General features: G+C 44.8%; 1 protein-coding gene across 6 annotated transcripts in view; it reads left to right on the plus strand.

Moving 5' to 3' along the window:
* The window catches only part of PSD3 (pleckstrin and Sec7 domain containing 3), a 130,743-nt gene extending 112,712 nt beyond the window's left edge, over positions 1 to 18,031 (plus strand). For all 6 annotated transcript variants that reach the window (XM_069002530.1, XM_069002531.1, XM_069002529.1 and 3 more), the window contains 2 exons: positions 1,734 to 1,877; positions 8,201 to 18,031. In XM_069002530.1, the coding sequence (XP_068858631.1) occupies positions 1,734 to 1,877; positions 8,201 to 8,413 (357 nt within the window). In that variant the 3' untranslated portion in view covers positions 8,414 to 18,031. The remainder of the gene's footprint in view (positions 1 to 1,733; positions 1,878 to 8,200) is intronic.
* The last annotated feature ends 1,476 nt before the right edge of the window (positions 18,032 to 19,507 follow it).

Here is a 19,507-nt window from a genome sequence, read left to right on the forward strand (position 1 = left end):
AGCAGGCTGTTTCTCATTTGGCAGACAAAAAAAATACAAATTGTCAAATCCCTGTGGTTGCTGTTTAGGATTTTATGGGATGAATCATGATGGACACTACTTCATAAGGTCTGTTCCTGGTCAACCAGAAGTCAGGGTGCAGTGAGGACCTAACATGGGTGAGGAAGAGAGGTTGGACATGATGACAGGTTGTGCAAGATCATTGTACCAGGTTTTCTTTCAAAAGCAGAGCAGTATCTGATCTTGGTTAGTCCAACCAAAGAGGGATGTGACAAAGCTATATATAAAGGAACAACCAGTCTAGAAAAGATCTACTAGGGTGTTGGTTTTTTTCTTTTTTTCTGAGAATATGCAGCACATACAAAAGCTCCAGAGCTGGTGCCCTGGAAATGACAAGTGCTGTATTAATAGCTGCTCAAAGACCTCCTGTCATCAGACTGTAGAACCACTACCACAGGATGTCCCTGGGACCAGGGAATCAGCGCAATGTAAAGGATGATTGGGCACTAATGAGAGAGCATGCACATCTAGGGTAGTAACTAAGAGCAACAAGAATTTTTGGCAGTCGGTAGCAAGTGGTTTCAGCCCTACCATGTTTAGGCGGAGGCAAATTATCCCACATGTTTCTTTCTTCAGTTCTCCTGCAAAAGAGTTGAAACACAAGATTAGCTGGGGCTTAGCTATCATCATCTGTAGAAGTTTTTCCCCTTTCTGCTGTTTTCCACAGCTCCAGCTCAGTGAGCCAAGAGGCTCAGTCCCCAGTGTGACTCAGTGCAGAGCAGGCTTGTCTGAGCTAGGTTTGAAGCTGTGGGCTGCATTCAGGGGCACACCACTGAGGGACAACACTGGCAGCTGTTCCCTCTTCTGAGGCGAGGTGACTACACAGGGTACTACCTCTTGGCTAATTCACCAATATCTGCATGATTATGTATCTATTTTGGACTTACCTAATTCAAACGTAATTTCAGATCCAAGCCTAAAAATGGACAGAAGGCCATCCTGCAGGAGATGGAAACCTGAGATGAGGGAAGGTTAGCTGACAGATGGACTGGAGGAAGTGAGTGGGCCTGGGATTATGATAAAGGAAATAGCCTAGAAAGTGGGAGTAGCAGTGCCTCACTTTCTCCAATTGCACAGTGGGATAAAAGCTGGTAGCAGCTTAGCAAAATGAGATACCTTTTGGGGACTGGACAGCCCTTCCTCTTCTGAATGTACTGCATTGTTCTAAACAAGTAGAAACCACACACCAGAGATCTTCTAGCAGTGCAGAAATAGAAGGAGGGGAACTGACTCCATGTCTCTTCTATCCTGGAAGGAACTATTTTCACATTGCAAAGACGTGAGGCAGGATGTTTGCCTGTCTCATTCTGCCTTTGGTTTGTCTGCATACACAACAGTCTTAATTAATTTACCAAAAAAATTATTAGAGCAAAAGTGTCATGTTGTCAGTAATGCTCGGTAGCAAGCTGCTTCTGTTGCTCACAGCAAGGCGAGGGATGACAGGTTTGCTCTGCTTCCCAGTGGCATCTGCTGGCTGCTGAGTTTTTTCTGCAAGCTTGGCCACTTTGAGTGCCTTTGAGAGAGCTGTTGGTGACAGAGCTCTGGGATAACAGATCTTACGAGTATAAGAAACAGAAGCTATGAGGTATTATTGTACAGGAACCTCTGTATTTTTTCTTTGCTTAATGGATATTTTAGATTCTGTTACTTAAGTATGTAATATGTTTCTGAAGGATGAACAGCTGAAGTCCCATGAAGCTAAGCTGAAGCAGATTTCCACTGAGCTTGCTGAACATCGCTCCTATCCTCCTGACAAGAAGCTCAAAGGCAAGGAAGTAGATGATTACAAACTGAAGGATCACTATCTGGAGTTTGAGGTATGTATGGGACACATTATTACTTTACTTCTTGAGTGTGGGTGGTCTTATATTTGGGGTACAGTCCTGAAGTTCTCCATTTTTCACTTTACTTCCCTAAGGAGTGTGTTCTTAGTAGACAGAAAAGTCACAGCAATTGCAGAAGCTGGGATGTGGCTCTTCTTTCTGATGAGAACTTCCTTAGCTCTGAATTTAGCTCCTAGTCTGTAATATGGAGGATAGAAACGAGACCCCTGTCCTTCCTGATGTATCTGTTTGAAGAGATTATAAGATCTTCATGCACGAAGTTGTCTCGTGTTGTAAAACTGTTGCCTAGTGTACTGGAACCTCAAGTCTCTAGAGAATGATTACATTCTGCAGTAATGCAGATCATGGTAATTGTCTTCCACTGGTATGTTCTGAAAGAACTGATAGGCTAAAACTATTGTCATTGGCATGGCTGCCTCATCAGAGCCATTTGTGTTGTATACCACTGAGATGGATGTCAGGATGAGAAGGAAAAGAGTAGAATTAAAGATCACAGGACTGAGTGGTGCAGCTTAGGCAGATGCGTTAGGAGATTGTTTTGAGTATCTGACATCAGCTTTTATCCATAATGGTGTCTGCCACATTGTAGGACTATGTGGGAATGAATCGGCAACCCAGCAGATGTCTGGTATTTGTTATGACTACACCTTTGAGCTTTTTCCCCCAGGACTGCGAGTCAGTGTTGCCTTGGGTCTGAAAGGATCCTACTCTAAATAGGCACTGCCTGGCAAGGAAAATATGTAGTCTGAAAAAGAGGAAGAGCAGATAAGACAGATGAGACCTCCAGAGCTGATGCTGGAGGCAACAGAGCACAAACGTCCAGAACTGAAGTAAGCCTTCTGCCCCGTGCTATCAGTTTCTCTTAGAGGGACTCTTTTTATTCCTGGGCTAAACTCATTGCATACTTTTGCTTTTGCAGAAGGTTGTAACCACTGTGTTGAGTTTCACTTTTCCATAGCAGAGTCAATCAACATGGCTCCGTGAAGGAGGAATCATTACCTGACCAACATGATAGTCTTTTATGATAAGATGTTTGGTGTGATGGATGAGGAGATAGCAGTGGATGTTGTTTGTTCTTCACTTTGACAAGAATGCTGACACTGCTGATGAAGTGGATTAGGAGGTTGACAGTGAGGTGGTTTGGCTGAACAATTGAGATCAAAGGGTTGTCATCAATGGCACAGTGTCAGTTTTGAACAGAGCACTCAGATGTACAGAGTAAGCCACACACTTTCTCTCTGGAGGGGATCTTGTAAAACTTGGAAGATCAACAAGTTTCTTAGCTTTGGGTTCTTGACATAAAGTTTATTTTCTATCACTTTTAGAAGCTTGGTGATTTAGGATGAAATGTAGGCTGGAGTATTCAATGTTTTTAGGAAGACTGATGGGGGAGTAGATTGTTGTGGGGTTTTTTTCTGTTTCCTGTCAGTTTTAACATGGTGATCTTTTGAGATATTCCTCAGGTACCTCAGTACAAATCAGAACCAGTGCAGCCCAGGAAACAAAAGGTGTTATCTTCACTAGTGAGAGTCTCAAACAGCATTTGAGCTGTGCAGTTCAGATAAGTGATCAGCTCTGCAGGAATGCTTATCTAAGCAGGCACGTTGCGGCAACAGCTTCAGTTATGTGTAAGAAATGGTAAATCAAAGTGCTGGTGTGCAATGCTGTGTTACCTTCACATTTTGCACACATTTCACAGGCCATGTTGAACTATCAAGACACCCTTCCAAGGGCCATGAGAGGAGGCAATTCCAAAGTGCTAGAAGTCAAACAGATGAGGCAGAAGGCTAATTGGGATCTTCTTCCAGAGCTAAGGCAAAAAAAGGAAGGTGTATGCTGAGTGGAAGCAAGGTCAGGTGACATGGGAGGAATACAGAGCTGCTGCTCACCACTGTAGCAAGAAAATTCACGTGGCCAAATTTCAATTGGAGTTGCAGCTGGCCAGAACTGTGGAGGACAATAAGAAGAGTTTTTAAAATACATTAATAGCAAAAGGCAGTGTAGGAATGCCATCAGCAAAAGGCAGTGTAGGAATGCCATCAGCTTGTTACAGGATGATGATGGTGATCTTGCAAACAGGGACATGGACAAGGCAGAGGTGTTTAATGCAGTCTTTGCCTCTGTTTTCAACATGGATGACAGACCAGGGGGATGTCAGTGCCCTGAGCTGGAGGACAAAGACTGCGAGAATGATCAGGTCCTGGTTAACCTTGAAGTTGTGTGGGATCAGCTGCGCCAGCTGGATCCCTACAAATATATGGGACCTACTGAGATTCATCCAAGAAACCTCAAAGAGCTGTCTGATGTCGTTGCAAAACTTGTCTCAATGATGTTTGAACAGTCTGAAGAGATCCCAGTTGTCTGGAAACTGCCTAGTGTTTTCCCAATTTTCAAGAAGGGCAAAAAGGATGACATTAGAAACTACATGTCTGTCAATCTCACTTCAGTGCCTGGTAAAGTTACGGAGAAAATTATTCTGGGAGGTATTGAAAAACACCTGGAGGACACTGCAGCCATCTTCACAGCCAGCACAGCTTCATGAGAGGAAAGTCCTGCTTGTCCAACCAAATTTCCTTTCATGACAGGGTAACCCACCTAGCTGACCAGGGGAAGCCAGTTAAAACTATATTTTTTGATTTCATAAAGCTTTCAGTGCTGTCTCTCACGGGACCCTTCTGGAGAAAATGTCCAGCCCACAGCTGGATAAACACATCCTGTGGTGGGTGAGCAGCTGGCTCAGGGGTCAGGCACAAAGGGTTACAGTGAATGGGGTGACATGAGACTGGTGGCCTGTCACTGGTGGGGTTCCACAGGGCTCCATCCTTGGCCCTGTGCTGTTCAAGATCTTCATAAATGACTTGGACACGGGACTGGAAGGGATACTAGGCAAGTTTGCAGATAATACAGAACTGGAGGAAGCTGTTTACTCCCTTGAAGGCAAGGAGGCCCTGCAGAGAGACCTTTACAAGTTACGGGACTGGGAAGTCACCACCTGTATGAAGTTTAACAAGGGCAAGTGCTGGATACTGCATCTGGGTTGGGGCAGCATGGCTTGTATGGACAGCCTGGGAATGAGACAGTGGATAGCAGTGCCGTGGAAAGGGACCTGGTCAAGGAGTCCTGGTCAAGGGCAAGTTGAACGTGAGTCAGCAGTGCCGTGGCAGCCAGGAGGGCTGACTGTGAACTAGGAAGATCAGGCACAGCATCGCCAACCAGGCAAGGGAGGGGATTGTCCTGCTCTGCTCTGCACTGGGGTGACCTCACTTCAAGGGCTGGGGGCAGTTCTGGACCCCTAAGTATAAGAAAGATATAAAGCCCAAAAGCTCCTGAAGGAGGGCAATGAAGATTGTGAAGGGCCTTAAGGACAAGCCATATGAGGAGCATCTGAGGTCCCCCTTGGTTTGTTCAGCCTGGAGGAGACTGAAGGAGACCTCATTGCGGTCTACAACTTTCTTGTGAGGAGGAGGGGCAAGCACTGATCTGTCTGTGATGACCCATGGGAATGGCCTGAAGCTGTGTTGGGGAAGGTTTAGGCTGGGTATTAGGAAAAGGTTCTTCACCCAGAGGGTGTTTGGGCACTGGAACAGGCTCCCCAGGGAAGTGGTCACAGCACCTGCCTGAGAGAGCTCAAGAGGCATTTGGACAATGCTCTCAGCCACATGGTGTGACTCTTGGGGATGGTGCTGTGCAGGGCCAGGAATTGGACTGGATGATCTCTGTGGGCCCCTTCCAAATCAGTTTATTCTGTTTTTCTGTGAGGCAGTAAAAAAACCCAGACCAAACTGAAATGTTGAGCTGTGTGAAAATTGTGAATGGAAACTTTGTGAATGGAAACCTTGCCTTTAGAATAATGTCCTGTCAGGGCTGGATGGAGATGGTGAGAGGTGAGGTAGGATTTTGTAGTTGTCTCTTTCAGACTGAGACTTCAGGCCAAACCTGGTGTCTGTGTACAAAAGGCCATGCTGATACATCTTGAAACACACCAAAAGAGCCTGTGAGTCCCTAAGGTAGCAGTGTAGTATCATTAGGAAGGAAGAAGCCATTTTCCTTTTCTGTAGGTCCTTACAATTCCTTTCTGTTCGCACACTGGTGATCCCTTCATTCTTGTTCCTGACGAAAGACAAATGAGATGGAGGGGAGGTGAACCAGGAAGTCCTTGTTCAGGTATGCAGCCCAGTAGCATTTCTTTTTGATGGTGTCTTTGCTTATACACACCAGAGAAGAAACAGTTCTCATTGCCTGCTCTCTGAGGAGGTACTGCATCAGACTGTAAAAAAATTTGTTGCTAGTTGCAGAAAATTTATAGTTAGAGAAAGATCTTCTGAGTGCTGTCAGATGAGAGGTGAAGCCAGAACACTGGTGCGTGGCTACCTCGTCCTTCTTTAGTATGTCGATTCATTCTTCAGAGATAATGTTGCAGAAGCTTTTGAATGGTTTCAGCTTCTGTGGTTTTATTTCTTGACAGAAATTTCCAAATTAATTTCTTTGAAGGCAAAATCCCCACCAGCTTTTACCTAACTTCAAATGTCAGGTCACTGAAAGACCAAATTTGTTGTGCTTGAAATCAAAGTAGAAATGCACTGATTAATTGTAATAGAAACCAAGGGCTCATAAAGGCCAGGGAAACATGGCCATTTGTACACATGTAGGTCCTAGATTTCCATTCTGATTGCTGAGTCTTGAGACTCTGGTGGTGTTTACAGGACCAGTATAAAGCAGAAATCCATACGGCACTAACGTCCCCCTCTCAATTTTATGCTATGATGCTGTTGCCAAGCTATAAGAGCACTGGCTGGCCTTTTGCAGAAGTGTCTGGTTCATTTTGTGATGAATCATCCATCAGCTCAGTGCATCATCATCAGGGTTCTTCTTGCTGTTTCTCCATTTCCATTTTTATTAAATGACACATCTTACCTGCTTCATGTGTTTGTCTCTCACATTGTGGAGCTGCAGCTCCAGATATGGAAGTCATAGGAATGCTTACTTACTTAATTTGTAGGTGGATTCTGTTATGATTCTCCTCTATGAGGGTTTGTTTATTCAAAGGACTCTCAAAAGCCAGTCACGTTCTCATCTTGTTTTTCCCCCCTTTATATTCCACACTTCAAAGTGATTACCAAGCTTTTTGACTTCTTGCCCTAAAATAAATGTTTTTCCTAGAACTTTATTATATTATTAGGAAACAGAAAAAAAAATTCAAATACTTTTTCCTCTTTCAGGAGCATAATAGTTTGGGTGCTGTTTTGCCACTTTGAAATACAAATTAACAATCAGTACAGATGTTTACATCCACCTTCCCTCACCCCCAGCACACTGACATCTCTCTAATTACAATGCCTGCACCATATCTTTAGTGGCTATATCAGGGGCAGGTTATTAAATAAATCCTGTGAAGTGGATTGCTCTGTTCTCAGGACCTCCTGCCCCAACATCTGTTTTTGAGACCCTGCAGGAATCTTCTGTTACCGTACCCTCATCTTCTTCCTTGCCAAGTTGTTTCTTGGTGAATGATGCAATTGTGGCAAACAGAGTGAAATCTTCTGTTGGAGAGGGAAAAGCGCAGACAAGGAATAGAACAAATGGGCATGGGCCACAGTAAAGGGAACTTTTTCCATTTGAAAAATACAGACAGCAACCTTCATCATTCCCTGTGAGTGACCTAGCAGGGCAACATGCCATGCTGCTGTCATAGCCCTCTCATCTGCTCCTTTTTGTCAAGGTCTGGCCTTCCAGAAGATTCTTTCAGGGGCCTAGTGGTGGCCATGCTGGTGCAGTCTGAACTTAGACCCTGCTTTGGTTTCTCCACTGTGGATAAGAAAAGCTGGAAAAGCAGGACCTGCTGGTGGGAGTGGAGGGTTGCACAGGAGAGCTGTAGACAACCAGAGCAGGATTTTTGTTGTCCCTTAGTTTAGTGAACTTAATCCCCATGCCTGCCTGAGCACATAGGATGTCAGTATGTGTGAGCACAGCTTAGGTCTCAGCATGACTAAGGTCGCAAGCTTTCTTTTGGTGGTGTTATTTGGAACAGGAGCCACCACTCAGCAGAGCATTGGAATTTGTGTGCTGCAGAACTGAGTGCCTCTAATTACACAGCATCCCAGGACTCAGTCTGCCTGAAATCTTCTTTGTTTAATTTACATTAGCCACTGTTGTTCATATCCACATTAGGCACCATTGTTCGCATACATATTGGGCTCCTGGTTTTCAAGACCAGCAGAAAGCATTAAGTTACTTCTCTCAAGTGCTCCTGCAGAATTTCTTCCAGACTGATTTGGGCCTTTCTTTTCATTTCCCAGAAAAATCGCTATGAGATTTATGTTGGCCTCCTGAAAGAAGGGGTGAAGGAGCTGCTGAGCGGAGGAGAGAACGATGCGCCAGGACTGAAGAAATCCCACTCAAGTCCTTCTTTGAATCAGGAGTCTCCAGTTAGTGCCAAGGTGAAACGCAATGTGTCGGAGAGGAAGGACTACAGACCAGAAACACCCAGCATTAAGCAGAAGGTCACTTAGGGTGGAAATGAGATTTAGGGGAACAGCCATGCAGCAAAGTACCGGTGGTCAAAATTTTTTCATTTAATAACCTGTCATTCACAAAAAATAAGTGCATCTGCCTGAATGGGGTGTTAGTGACATTTTCTATTGTATATTTTGCTGTTTCTGTGCAGATTGTGGGAGATGTCTTTGCTCCTGCTTTGCTTTGCTTTGTTAATTTATCATTTAGCAGTTGAAGCATCGGGACTTCTTTGTGTTGTTCTGTTTCTAAAGGAGCTGGGGAAGGGGTAGAGCGCTGCGACGTTTATTCTGTCCCTTCCCCATTTATCTCCTCCCATCGGCATGTGGCTTTCATCTCTCAAGTCACTTGTCACTTTATTTACGTGGTGGGTGGGAAAAATAACTGGACAAGTGCTGCAGTGCTGTGAATGTGAGCTGTAGCTGTGAGAAAAGCTGTGCAAACATGCAGCTGCAGAAGGCTGATAGAGGCTAAGGTGCTGGGAACACTAGTTTCCTGACAATGTGGGGCATGTTTGTACTGGTACTTAGCAGCAGGTGGTACAGTAAATAGTCACTGTTGCTTATTGTTACTGCATTGACCCTGGACACATGAGTGCGAAGGAAAGAAACCTGGAAACCTCTGGCAATGCTGGGATGACGGCATTGGAATAATTTGTTTGCTTCCTTCCAAGCAGAGAGCCTTCTCCTGAGTTTGCAGGCTGGAAGGCATCCAAACCCATGCTGTCTCTGCAGTTAGGAAGATTAGGGATTACCCAGTTGGAATGGCTATCTGGGCTTCACATTTATTTGCAGAGAAGGCTGCTGTAGATGTCAGCCATTAGCATTATATATTAATTATATATATTAAAGACAAGGGGCCTCTGTGTAGTTTTTAACTATACGCTCTCACTTAGCTGCTATATAGAGCCTTATGATATATTGTGTCCTGTTGCTTCCCCTTCCAGGGGTTTCCTTGTTGGTGTGCACAGAGAGCCGCTTTCAATTCCTCTCATAGTGACAAAGCACTTTGCCTTTTTTCTTCAGAAAGGGATTCTCCTCAGTTGTCCATTTTCCTTCTTTAGCTCACATATAGGTGGAAGAGGCTGGTGCCTCCTCACAGTTCCTGCATACCCTGTGCCAGGCTTTCCAAGGGAGCACAGGACAGGGAGAGACCACTACGGGGAGATCTTTTCCCACCTGAAAGCCCGCTGTTTGTGCCATAGACCCTTGGGGTGGCCAGCAGTTTTCAGGCACAGAGAGCAGAAAGATGACATAGAAATAAATTTCCCAGCCTCTCTTGTCATGGCCCAGTGTCATGGGTCTGCAGAGAGTGCTGGCTCTCCTGTTATCTAACCTGTTACCTGAGTTTTAGTCTCGGCTTTGATACTGGCCCACAGGGTGAGCTTGGACAGGTCTTTCCCACTTTGTGTTGCCCTTTCCCTATATGGAGTTGTACAACCAAACTGGCCTTTCCCATAGAGCACCTTGGGGGAGATAATGTTGAGGGCCAGTTGAAAATTGTTTCTTGCTGTTCTTTCTATTGTGCCTGGCACAGGATAGCCTTCTTGATGAATGCAATTCTTAATGCATATAGAAATGTCAAGATCAATGCAAGGACTGTTTAGAAATGCACTGGTGTTTTCAGCCCAAGTAGTCAAAGGGCCACACATCAAAAAAATTGCCACCTCAGTGGATGTGTGCTCTGTCAGGCTTCCCAAGGGTCCAAGTCAATTCATCTAGCTTATTGGGCTGCCAGTCCAGTGGTCAGAACTGAGAGTGATCAAAGAGAAAAGACCCTTAACAGGCACCACATGGCTTGCCTCCCCCACCGAGTACCACCATGCAACAGCTTTCCTGGTGTTGTGCTGACTGTTGGCTGTTACAAAGATGTTGCACTCTCAGATGTGAGGTTTTGGAGCAAATTGATCCTTGCAGCTGCAGCCTGGCGGCAAATCAATGAGACTGTTTTCACGAGTGGTGTTGGAATGCGCATCCATCTGGCATCTGCCACTGAGTGGCCGCTCTGTGCTGAAAGTCAGAAGGCTGGCTCCTAACCTTGGCAACATTGCTAAAAGCTGCAGTCCTGAATAGAAATTGGCAGCGCTTCCAAGTGCTGGGGCTTTGGAAGTTGTGCATTCCCACTAAGGTGGAGTTAACATTTAGTTCTCTTCCTGAAGAAGAGAGATGCCTTCTGCTGTTGGAGCCAAAGTGACGTGGTGCAGCTTGTGTGGGGAGACTCAGTGTAGGGAGATGCATGCTAGTGTTCATTGGGAGGGATTGTTTGGAGTAATTAAGAGTGGCAGATCAACAGCTCATGGAGCAGAAACAAAGATACATCCCTGCAGCTGTTTGCCATGCTTTGGAGGTTGAAGATGAACAAGCAGAACAGAGAGAAGAAATTCAACTGGGGAACGCTGAATGCACATTTGGGAAGAAAACTTGACCTGTCTCTTACTTTAGCTCACATAAGTGGTGGTATTCCCCAATTTAGTGTTCCCACTGAGACTGTCCAAACTACATGGTCCTTGCCTGCAAGCTCCCTCCTCCCCCTCCCCATCCTTGCAGTGGGCTGGAGAGGAGAATTGGAGGCAAAGGCAAAGATCACAGGCTGAGATATGAACAATTTACTGGAAACGGTAATGAGATAAGAAAATGAACGGTGACAGCAACAGTATTAATAACAGAGTGTACGAGAATGCTCACCACACAGAGCCCAACAATACCCAACCTCTCACTTTCCAATATGCCGACCCAGAAGGGACATCTTCCCCTGTTCCTGGAAAATGACATGAGGTGGTATAGAATAACCTTCAGGTCCAAGCCATGCCCCTGCCTGGCTACTGCAAAATGTAACTCTGTCCTGGCGAGAACCAGTACAGTCTTATATGACAATAGGATACATGCAGCAGAAACAAAACCCAAAAAAGGTTCTGTAAATGACCCTGCTTGGCTGTCAGGTTTGGGTTGACTAGATCTTTTTGAAGGCAGGCTAGAACATGCTTGGCAAACCTCTTGTGGTTATGGAGTGCAGTGCTTCAAAAGGCAAAGAGGTGACATTTAACTTCCTTCTTCCCTGGCTTTTAAAATATTTTGTTTGCTGAAAATTCCAGTTAAATTGCTGAGCTCAAAAAGAAATTACTCCTGTTAAATGGATTTTCCAGCTTTGACACAGAAACTGGATAATTCCTCTTCAAAGTCATTGCAAAAAAGATGATTTGAAGCAATAGGAAAAAATCAAAAAGTGAACTGCAAAAAAGATAATTTTTTTTCATTATTTATTATCTATTTCCATGTATACTTGTAAACAGATTAGGGTATTTTTTTAGGTCTCATCTGGGTGTATCAAATGCAGTTTCTCACTGCCTTTTTTTGTCATTAAACGTTTTGTTGAGCTTAGAGCACTCTTGCTGAGGCATGCTGATTAGTTTACCCAGAATTTATAGTTTCTGCTCCAGTTTTAATTAATGCCATTTTCCTCTGTTACTTTACAATTTATAAGCATCCCAAGCACCCATGTAGAAATGCACACTTTGGAGATGAAAAAAAAAATTGTGATCTTGTGAAAATCTTAGACTCCTTCCCTCCCTTGGGAAGAGAATCATCTACCAATCAGTACTGTAATTTGACTTTTCCTCCTAATGATACTATAAAGGGTGGGGCAGGTTCTCAGGAGGTCTAAGTGGTGCATCTCCTTGAGTAGCACCATTGAGAGTCTGGCCAGGTAGCTTTGTATGGTACCCTGCACTCTTCCCTTTGCTGAAATGTTTGCCTTTAGGAGAAATCAGTGCTTGACCGCAGAGACTCAGGAGCTCTGTTTGCAGCCTGGGACTTGAGCTGCAAATTGCTGGAGCAGCCTGCAGCTTGCTGGGTGTGTTCAGTGCAAGCAGGAATTACTGGCTGGCTGCCATGAGCATGTGTGCGAGAGAGCCTTTGCATTGGTGATGCAGGGAGGTGTCATCCTTCCCTGTCACCCTCCCTGCTCCAGTGTGCTATCATCGCTCAGGCAAAGCCTCTGCCTGCATGTAGAGAGTGGGGATGCAAAGAGGGGAGCAGGATTGGGGCCAACACCTCCTTGCTTCCCCTTCCTTAAGGCGCAGACAGTGGTTCTAGAGGGACCCACCCTGCCCTGAAGCATTGCTGGTTTGCACACCCTGCAGGGGCTGAACCATCTACTATCCCCAGCTAAGGAAGGAGAGACAGGAAAGGGCCTCACTGATCTGCACCTGACAGCAGCAGAGAGCTGATGGAGAAGGAGAAAATTGCCTTCCCCTCTCCCCACTCAGCAACCAAAGCAGGTGAGATACTCTCCTAAAGCCAAAACCACACTCTCTATGAGTCAGCAGGATGCAGGGGACTGGTTGAGATGGTTTTTGTTGATCAGCGGCTGTGAAAGAGACTCCCTGGACTGACTGTGTGTTTGTGTGCATCTTGCAGATAAATTACGCATGAACCAGTGAACATGCCTACAGCTTCTAAATCCAGTATTTATGTTGTGTCTTCAATTGATGTAGAGAGATAAGTCAGCCAGCAGAGTGATTAATGCAGCATAGTTGTGCGGGAATGCTGTTCAGCTGTGTTGCCAACCCAGAGAGTTTTTCATCTGTAGCCAGTCACTTGTAAATGGTTACCAGAAACTTTCTAATGGTTAGTAACAGCTCATCACTAAAATACTTGCCCTGTGATCCTGCCTGCTCCCAGGTTGCAGTCTGTCCATGTTAAGGGGCTTTCCTAGGGAGCAGTGCTCAGCACAGCCCTGCTTTGAGGAGGAGTTTGGCCTAGCAGACCTCCAGAGACTGGAATTGTTCAGTGACTTTTCACAGCTCCAATGCCTTTGGGTAACAAGGCTGGTTGCTATTCTGGCTTGAAAAAGCCAACATTCTTGCTTTTCTCCAGTGGGGAGATGAGGTTCTTGCTTGACTAGAGTAGGCCATTCAGTGAGGAGGTGATTATGGCAGCGGAGAAAGTCAGAGATGACAGGGTTATTATCATCAGGCTGTTTGGAAGCATTGCATGGCAGTGTCCTCCTTGAAAGTGGGAAAGGCTTTTCTCTGCAGATGGCATACTGCTTACTGTGTTTGCATTCTCCATTTCTAAATGAATTTTGGTCTTATTGCAGTTAGTCTGACAGCTCCTCCTCCTTTTCTGTCAAGCTGCTCTTGTCTGTCATCTTAGCACCTCAGCTGCTTCTGTATAACAGGTCTGTTTCCTTCCATGCTTGCAGAAATCCAGAAAATTTGACTCTCCCATCTTGCATTGAGAAAACCTGCTCTGAAGCAGTGCTGCATTGAATGGATAACCCTGTGAGCAGCTTTTTCACTCTGCTTGTCGGTAGTCTGTGTTTCCAGCCACAGTTATAGCTGGGAGGTGCGAGACCAAGTTTTAGACTGCCGTGATCCTCTAGTCGTATGCTGCAGGGATGCAAAGCTCCCCCTCCCACACTCAGACCAGACACTTGCAACATTCCTACTCTTCTAGTATCCAGGTTGTTGGAAATGCTGGCTGCTTCTGCAGGGGCAAAGGCAGTATACACATCTTATGTCAAGCAATCTTTCATCTTGCTGTTTGTTTAAATTTTCTCCAGTATTGCTCTCCCCAGGCTCTGGGATGTCACATCTGCTCTGAGGGGGCAGTTAAGAAGTCCACATTTTTCACCAGAGCACAATCATTGCTCCCCAGCATGTGTTCTCAACATCTGGTATCTAGGCTGCCTAGAGGGATGAACCATAGAAGCTGTCTCAGAAAGAGCTAGTCTGCAGCTTGTGCCTTTTAAAGGATATTTTTAGTGCATATAGAAGCAGAATGCTCCTCTCCTCTCCTCTCCTCTCCGCTCCGCTCCGCTCCGCTCCGCTCCGCTCCGCTCCTCTCCTCTCCTCTCCGCTCCGCTCCTCTCTGCCCCGCCCCGCCCCGCCCCACAGCATAGGTGTAGCATAGTGAGCTGCTTCACCTGGAGCTTCACTGTGGGGACCTGAGCTCCAGGAAGAAGAGGCTTTGTCAGCCTTCAGAGAAATGATACCACCTGAGCAGAGCACCAGTGCACAGGACGATGATGCTGTAGGAAGAAGCCAGTGCCACCCTCCATGGCTGGTCACCTGCTGGAGACTGTGTGCTCTACCATTCCCCTCAGTGCAGAGGGTGGTTAGAAACACTGGCTTCCTTTTCCGTCTAGTCTGTGCTGCTTGAGGAACTGTCCCTACCACCTGCTGCTTTTCCTCCTTGTGACAGCAGCACCCTTATCCAGGGGTACCACAATCTTTTTGTGAGGAGACTGGTTTACATAAGAGCAAGGAGGACAGGTCCTTGAAAAAGTCTGAATGCCACCTGGGAGTATCTGCTTTGCTGACAGCAGCATCCAGTTGAACACTGAAAGGAGGCAGGCCCAGCCTTGCCTGAGAGAATGTCCCTTGCTCATACATTTTGTTAGCTGCATTAAGGTTGTGTTTTAGTTATTTATTAGAGCCCTTCCGTTACCAAATGCAAGCAAGAACTTTCCCAAAGCCTGCACCAATGGCCTGACTTTGCCGCTGTGGTCAGAAGGAGCAAATTTAGGCTAATCCAAAGCATTATCTCTTCCCTGCCTTTGAACACGTAATTGTTCCATAAAAATTACAAATGTTTAAACAGTGAGGGACCTCCCATGCCCTGTGCTTTTAAATCTGGGCCAGGAACCAGCTGGGGTAGAGGCCAGAGGTTTATTTGGACCAGTAAAGGCACACACCTAGCAATGCAAGCACTGAAAGTGCTACAAGCTGCAAGGGCAGGATTTTTCTCTGACATAAACCACTGTTTATGTAGCCACTCTATAGCAGTGGTCCTGTCTATAGTTCATCTAAATGAGACGAGGACAAGAAGATATATTTTGTCTAAACAGGCCAGGTTTCAGCTTGGGCCAAGTGAGTATTATGGTGTAGTGACAGAGCAGCTAGCTAAGCTGCCATGGAGACTTACATCACATGAAATCCTCCAACTCCCCTTTGCCGCTTGCTGGGAAAAGGGAGACCAATGCTATCGAGTCTATGTCACCACACAGGGCAAACTCTATTGGTAATACAAGTCTTAACTCACACTCTGACAAAAACCTCATGCTCAGAGCTGTCAAATTCTGAAAGACTGTAGGATGAGAGCAGGGGTGGGTTGTGGTTGGGGTTTTTTTTAAATTTGTACATATTCATGACAACTGTGTCCTCTCATTCGAGTCTAGAATTATAATTTGGCTAAAAGGACAGAGTTTTTTGGCTGTTTAAAAACCTTTAAGTCACTACTCTCTGTGTGAGGTACACTCTGAGGCTTAGATTACCTGGTGAACATGTTTAAGTGATGCCTATAGATGTCTGTATGTATTTTCTAAGTATAGTATGGCTTCTATGGCTCAGCATTGCAAAGCCTGCTGTTCTTTTCTGAGGTTTATTTTGGTCAAAGCACTTCAGCAGCTGCAAACATTGTTAGGTTGCTTGTTGTTCTGATCGTTCTCAAATGAGGTTAAACAGCTATCAGAGCTTTGCAGATTTAAGGTATCCTTTGAGCTGCCTTGATCTTCGTGTGTTGTCCACCAGGGGCTGCCTGTTGTTCTGCATGTTGAAAGCAAGACATATACTTGAGAGTCTAAGCAAGAGTTAGTGGGTGGGATTTTCTGCTAGCTTAACACTGGGCTGACTTTCTCCCTGTTTATATCAGCTGGTGCCTGTACCAGGAGCATCCATGCTGACTTCTTCTGAAAATCATGCTCTGGGGATCTAATACACAGCTTTACTTCTGAAAATGTTGACCTTGCTCTGTGAAAATTCAGCAAAGGGACATCATGTCCAAAGTGTCCAAGAAGGACAGGTGCCTGTGATGTCTCCTGCAGTAGTGAGGGTTTTTTTTTTTTTCTGCAACGTACAAATTTCCTGAAGAGTGGCTCATCAGCAGGGAAAAGAGCAGCAGGGCTGAAATGTCTCTCTTGGGCATCCCAAGGTTTCCCTTGGGAGCATTAAACAACCTTTTAACAAGTTGCTGGTCTGAGTAAAAAGACATAGGGAAACCCAGTGGGTTTTCCTATTGTGCTCTAGTCAGGGCAACAGTAGTGTGATCTGCATTATTCTTGGAAAGAGAGAGCAAAGCCTGAGGGTGTGATTCTTAGCTGGAGTCATAAAACTGTTTATCATGCAGTTAGCTTGAAGCACTTGAGCAACTTCAGTGAAACTATGCCTTTGCACTTCACTGGACCACAGCCAGAGTGATTGTGTCGTACAGAACCGAGACACAAGTGAACTGCTCAGAATGAAATGAAGGGGAACACCCCATCACCTTGCTTTGGGCAAGCTGTAGTCCTGTAATCCTTTTTCAGGTATTGGGCTTCGCCCCTTGGCTTTCCTGCCCCCCCCCCATGGTGATGGGAAGATGTGGCTGAGTACGGTCAGTTTCAGAGTCACAGTTAAGAAGTGTCATTTACCCTCCACCTGAACTGTTGCTATGTTGTTTTCCCTTAGGCTGAGAAAGAGGACTGAATTTTCAGTCAATGTTGCTTGGTAGCCATATGGGAAGCATAATTCTCAGCAGTGGTAGTGCAGTAAAACATTTTGCATATGCGTGTACATACACCTTATACATCTCTTGTGTGCAGAACTAACCTTACAGGGCTTGACAGCAGTCCTTGCAAGACCTTTCCTCTGGGTGGTCTCCTATTGCTTTTGTGATGTGTAGGAACCTTCTTTCTGGTAACCTTGAATTCAGTTTACTCTCATCACTGAATTGCTGGAGTGTTTTTCATGTAACATAGTAGAGACACAGTCCCAGTCTCACTGCTTTGCAGTAACTTCTTGGTCTGCTGTGAAGCAACAACATTGAGGTAGCCATTAAATCTTTTCCAGCAGCATGGAACTTGCTGTTCTGACTCTTGAGGAGGTCATCATCTCAGGTTTGATGCTGTCCTACCACCAGGACATCCTGTTTTGTCCCTGGGAATAGGCATGGCCAGAAAAGCATACTGGGTGGTTGGAGTCAGAGCTGTGCTGACTTAAGGCAAGCCCTGGTTCATGGGAGATTTTTCCATGCGCTGCTGATGTCCGTAAGGACTCAAACATACACTTGCTTACACAGAGATGCTTTCCTGAAGCAGAGTTGTCACTCTTTTCTACAGGTATCACAGGATGCCCTCCCTTATTCTGCTTCATGTATCTGGTACTAGAATGATCATTTCCTGATAAATGAAGGCACTTAATCAGTCCTCTTCCTCTTGGAAGAAGGACTTTTGGGGATATTGTTATATCATTTAAAATAATATTTTGGAATTTAAGTTTACATTGCTTTATTTTTCACTTGAGGTGACTGTACATAAATATTTTCCTCTATTTTATCATTGCTGATAAAGTAAGCCTACAGTATACAGACAAATAATTTGCCTTTGATGTATTGAAACTGTGAGATATAAAGTAGACTTCTCTCTTGTGTCCATGTTCCTGACTATAACTCTGTTCCTCTGTGTTTTTATAAGTTGGAATAAATGTTGCTTACGGGCAACAATGAGCCTGCAAGCTTTCCAATAATTTTTATGTCATTGAACTCAAGCAACCCTATTGAAGGATCTCACATATGTATAATGATATATGTATATGTACAAACTTTAGAAAGAAATAAACCAAATGTATTTCACGTTCTGCAGCTGAGTGTTTTTTATTTGAGCCCTGACAGTTGTTCTACACATAAGAACATGAAGGTGGCTTTACAGTGGCTGGTAGTCCTGCTTCTGACTCCTGGCAGTCTAAGTAGTTTCAAGGTTTTCCTTAGCTGTGTACATACATGTACTGTCTGCCTTACAGTCTGGATCTGACCTGTGGTTGGGCTAACCCATGGAGCCAGTGGCACTGCGTGCACATTAGTCCTGTGTGAGGGCAGCTGGAGCTCTCTTCCTTCTGCACCTGTACAAGAGGTGGTATCCATTCCAGCTGTTTCAGGGTGTGTAGCCTGCAGAGCTACCACTGCTTGCTGTGAAGAGACAGCAAGAAGAGAATTAACTGATTTAAAATGGGTTTACCAGCACATGGGCCAGAAGAGGCTGGAGCAAACAGCCGTTCAGAAATGATTGGGAGTTGATCTCAGAATTGTTGAGGTTGGGAATTGCTGCTGACATGGTGGATAGGAAGAAAGGACCCATGAAAGGCAGAAGAGTCAGACACTAAAGAAAATGATGGAGTGCAAAAAGGCAAGGGTGGGAGTAGTTAAGAAACTACAGCTATCCAAAAGAATGAGAAATAGTTGGTACAACAAACAGCCTTGTGCTTGCAGTTCTTGGGTTGTACAAAGTTCAACATGGGAAGTTAGTACACTGTGTGGAGAGTGAGTCACAAGGCAAATGGAGAGAATGTGTCCAATACATGTAGGGCATGCCCAACTTCACAATAGGGCTAGGAGCTTGTGCTTGGAGACAATAGTAAAGAAGGCATGTTTCTTACTAATATTTCTGTGAATGTTTGACTATCTTGAGGTGATTGCTTCTTTATATTTTTCTTCAATGTGCTGCCTTTAGATGAATGGTAGAACTTTCACAGCTGAGATTGTTCTGTGTTTGTTTGTTTTTTCACACTATGCCTTGGGCTATCAGATTTTTTCATTGTTGTTCCAGCCTGGTTGCTTCAAATCACTTGGGATTTTTGATTCCAATGCCTGCTTCTGGATTAATATGTCTTTAATGAAAAGACTAAACAAAGTGCTGGTAAGGATGGATGGGAGTATTTTAAAAAGATGTATTAAATGCCTCCTCTAAGCCCAAATGAATGTTTGAATTGTGTCTGAATGTTAATGTCAGTACTGCTCACCACATCTTTTCTTATTTTTTCTTCCTAGCTGACAGAGTCAACGCTGAGCATTTTCTGGTGATTTTTCTACCTGGAATCATTAGTCACGTCACGTTACTCACAATGCAATAAGCTAGAACAAAGTGACAGAACAGGTGCAGAGTGAAAGACAGATGCATTTATATTCTCTTCGTTGTCCGTTTTCAGTTCAAGTACAGAATATAATTATCAAGGAAGACTGAAAGGGCTAGTTTGTGTATGCAGGAGAAACCTCCACAGTCTACAGCAACTACACATCTCTTTGGGTATTTATAAATAATATATCACGAGAAAGAGACAGCCC

The sequence above is a fragment of the Aphelocoma coerulescens genome (assembly GCF_041296385.1).
Source record: "Aphelocoma coerulescens isolate FSJ_1873_10779 chromosome Z unlocalized genomic scaffold, UR_Acoe_1.0 ChrZ, whole genome shotgun sequence".
Classification (NCBI taxonomy): Eukaryota; Metazoa; Chordata; class Aves; order Passeriformes; family Corvidae; genus Aphelocoma; species Aphelocoma coerulescens.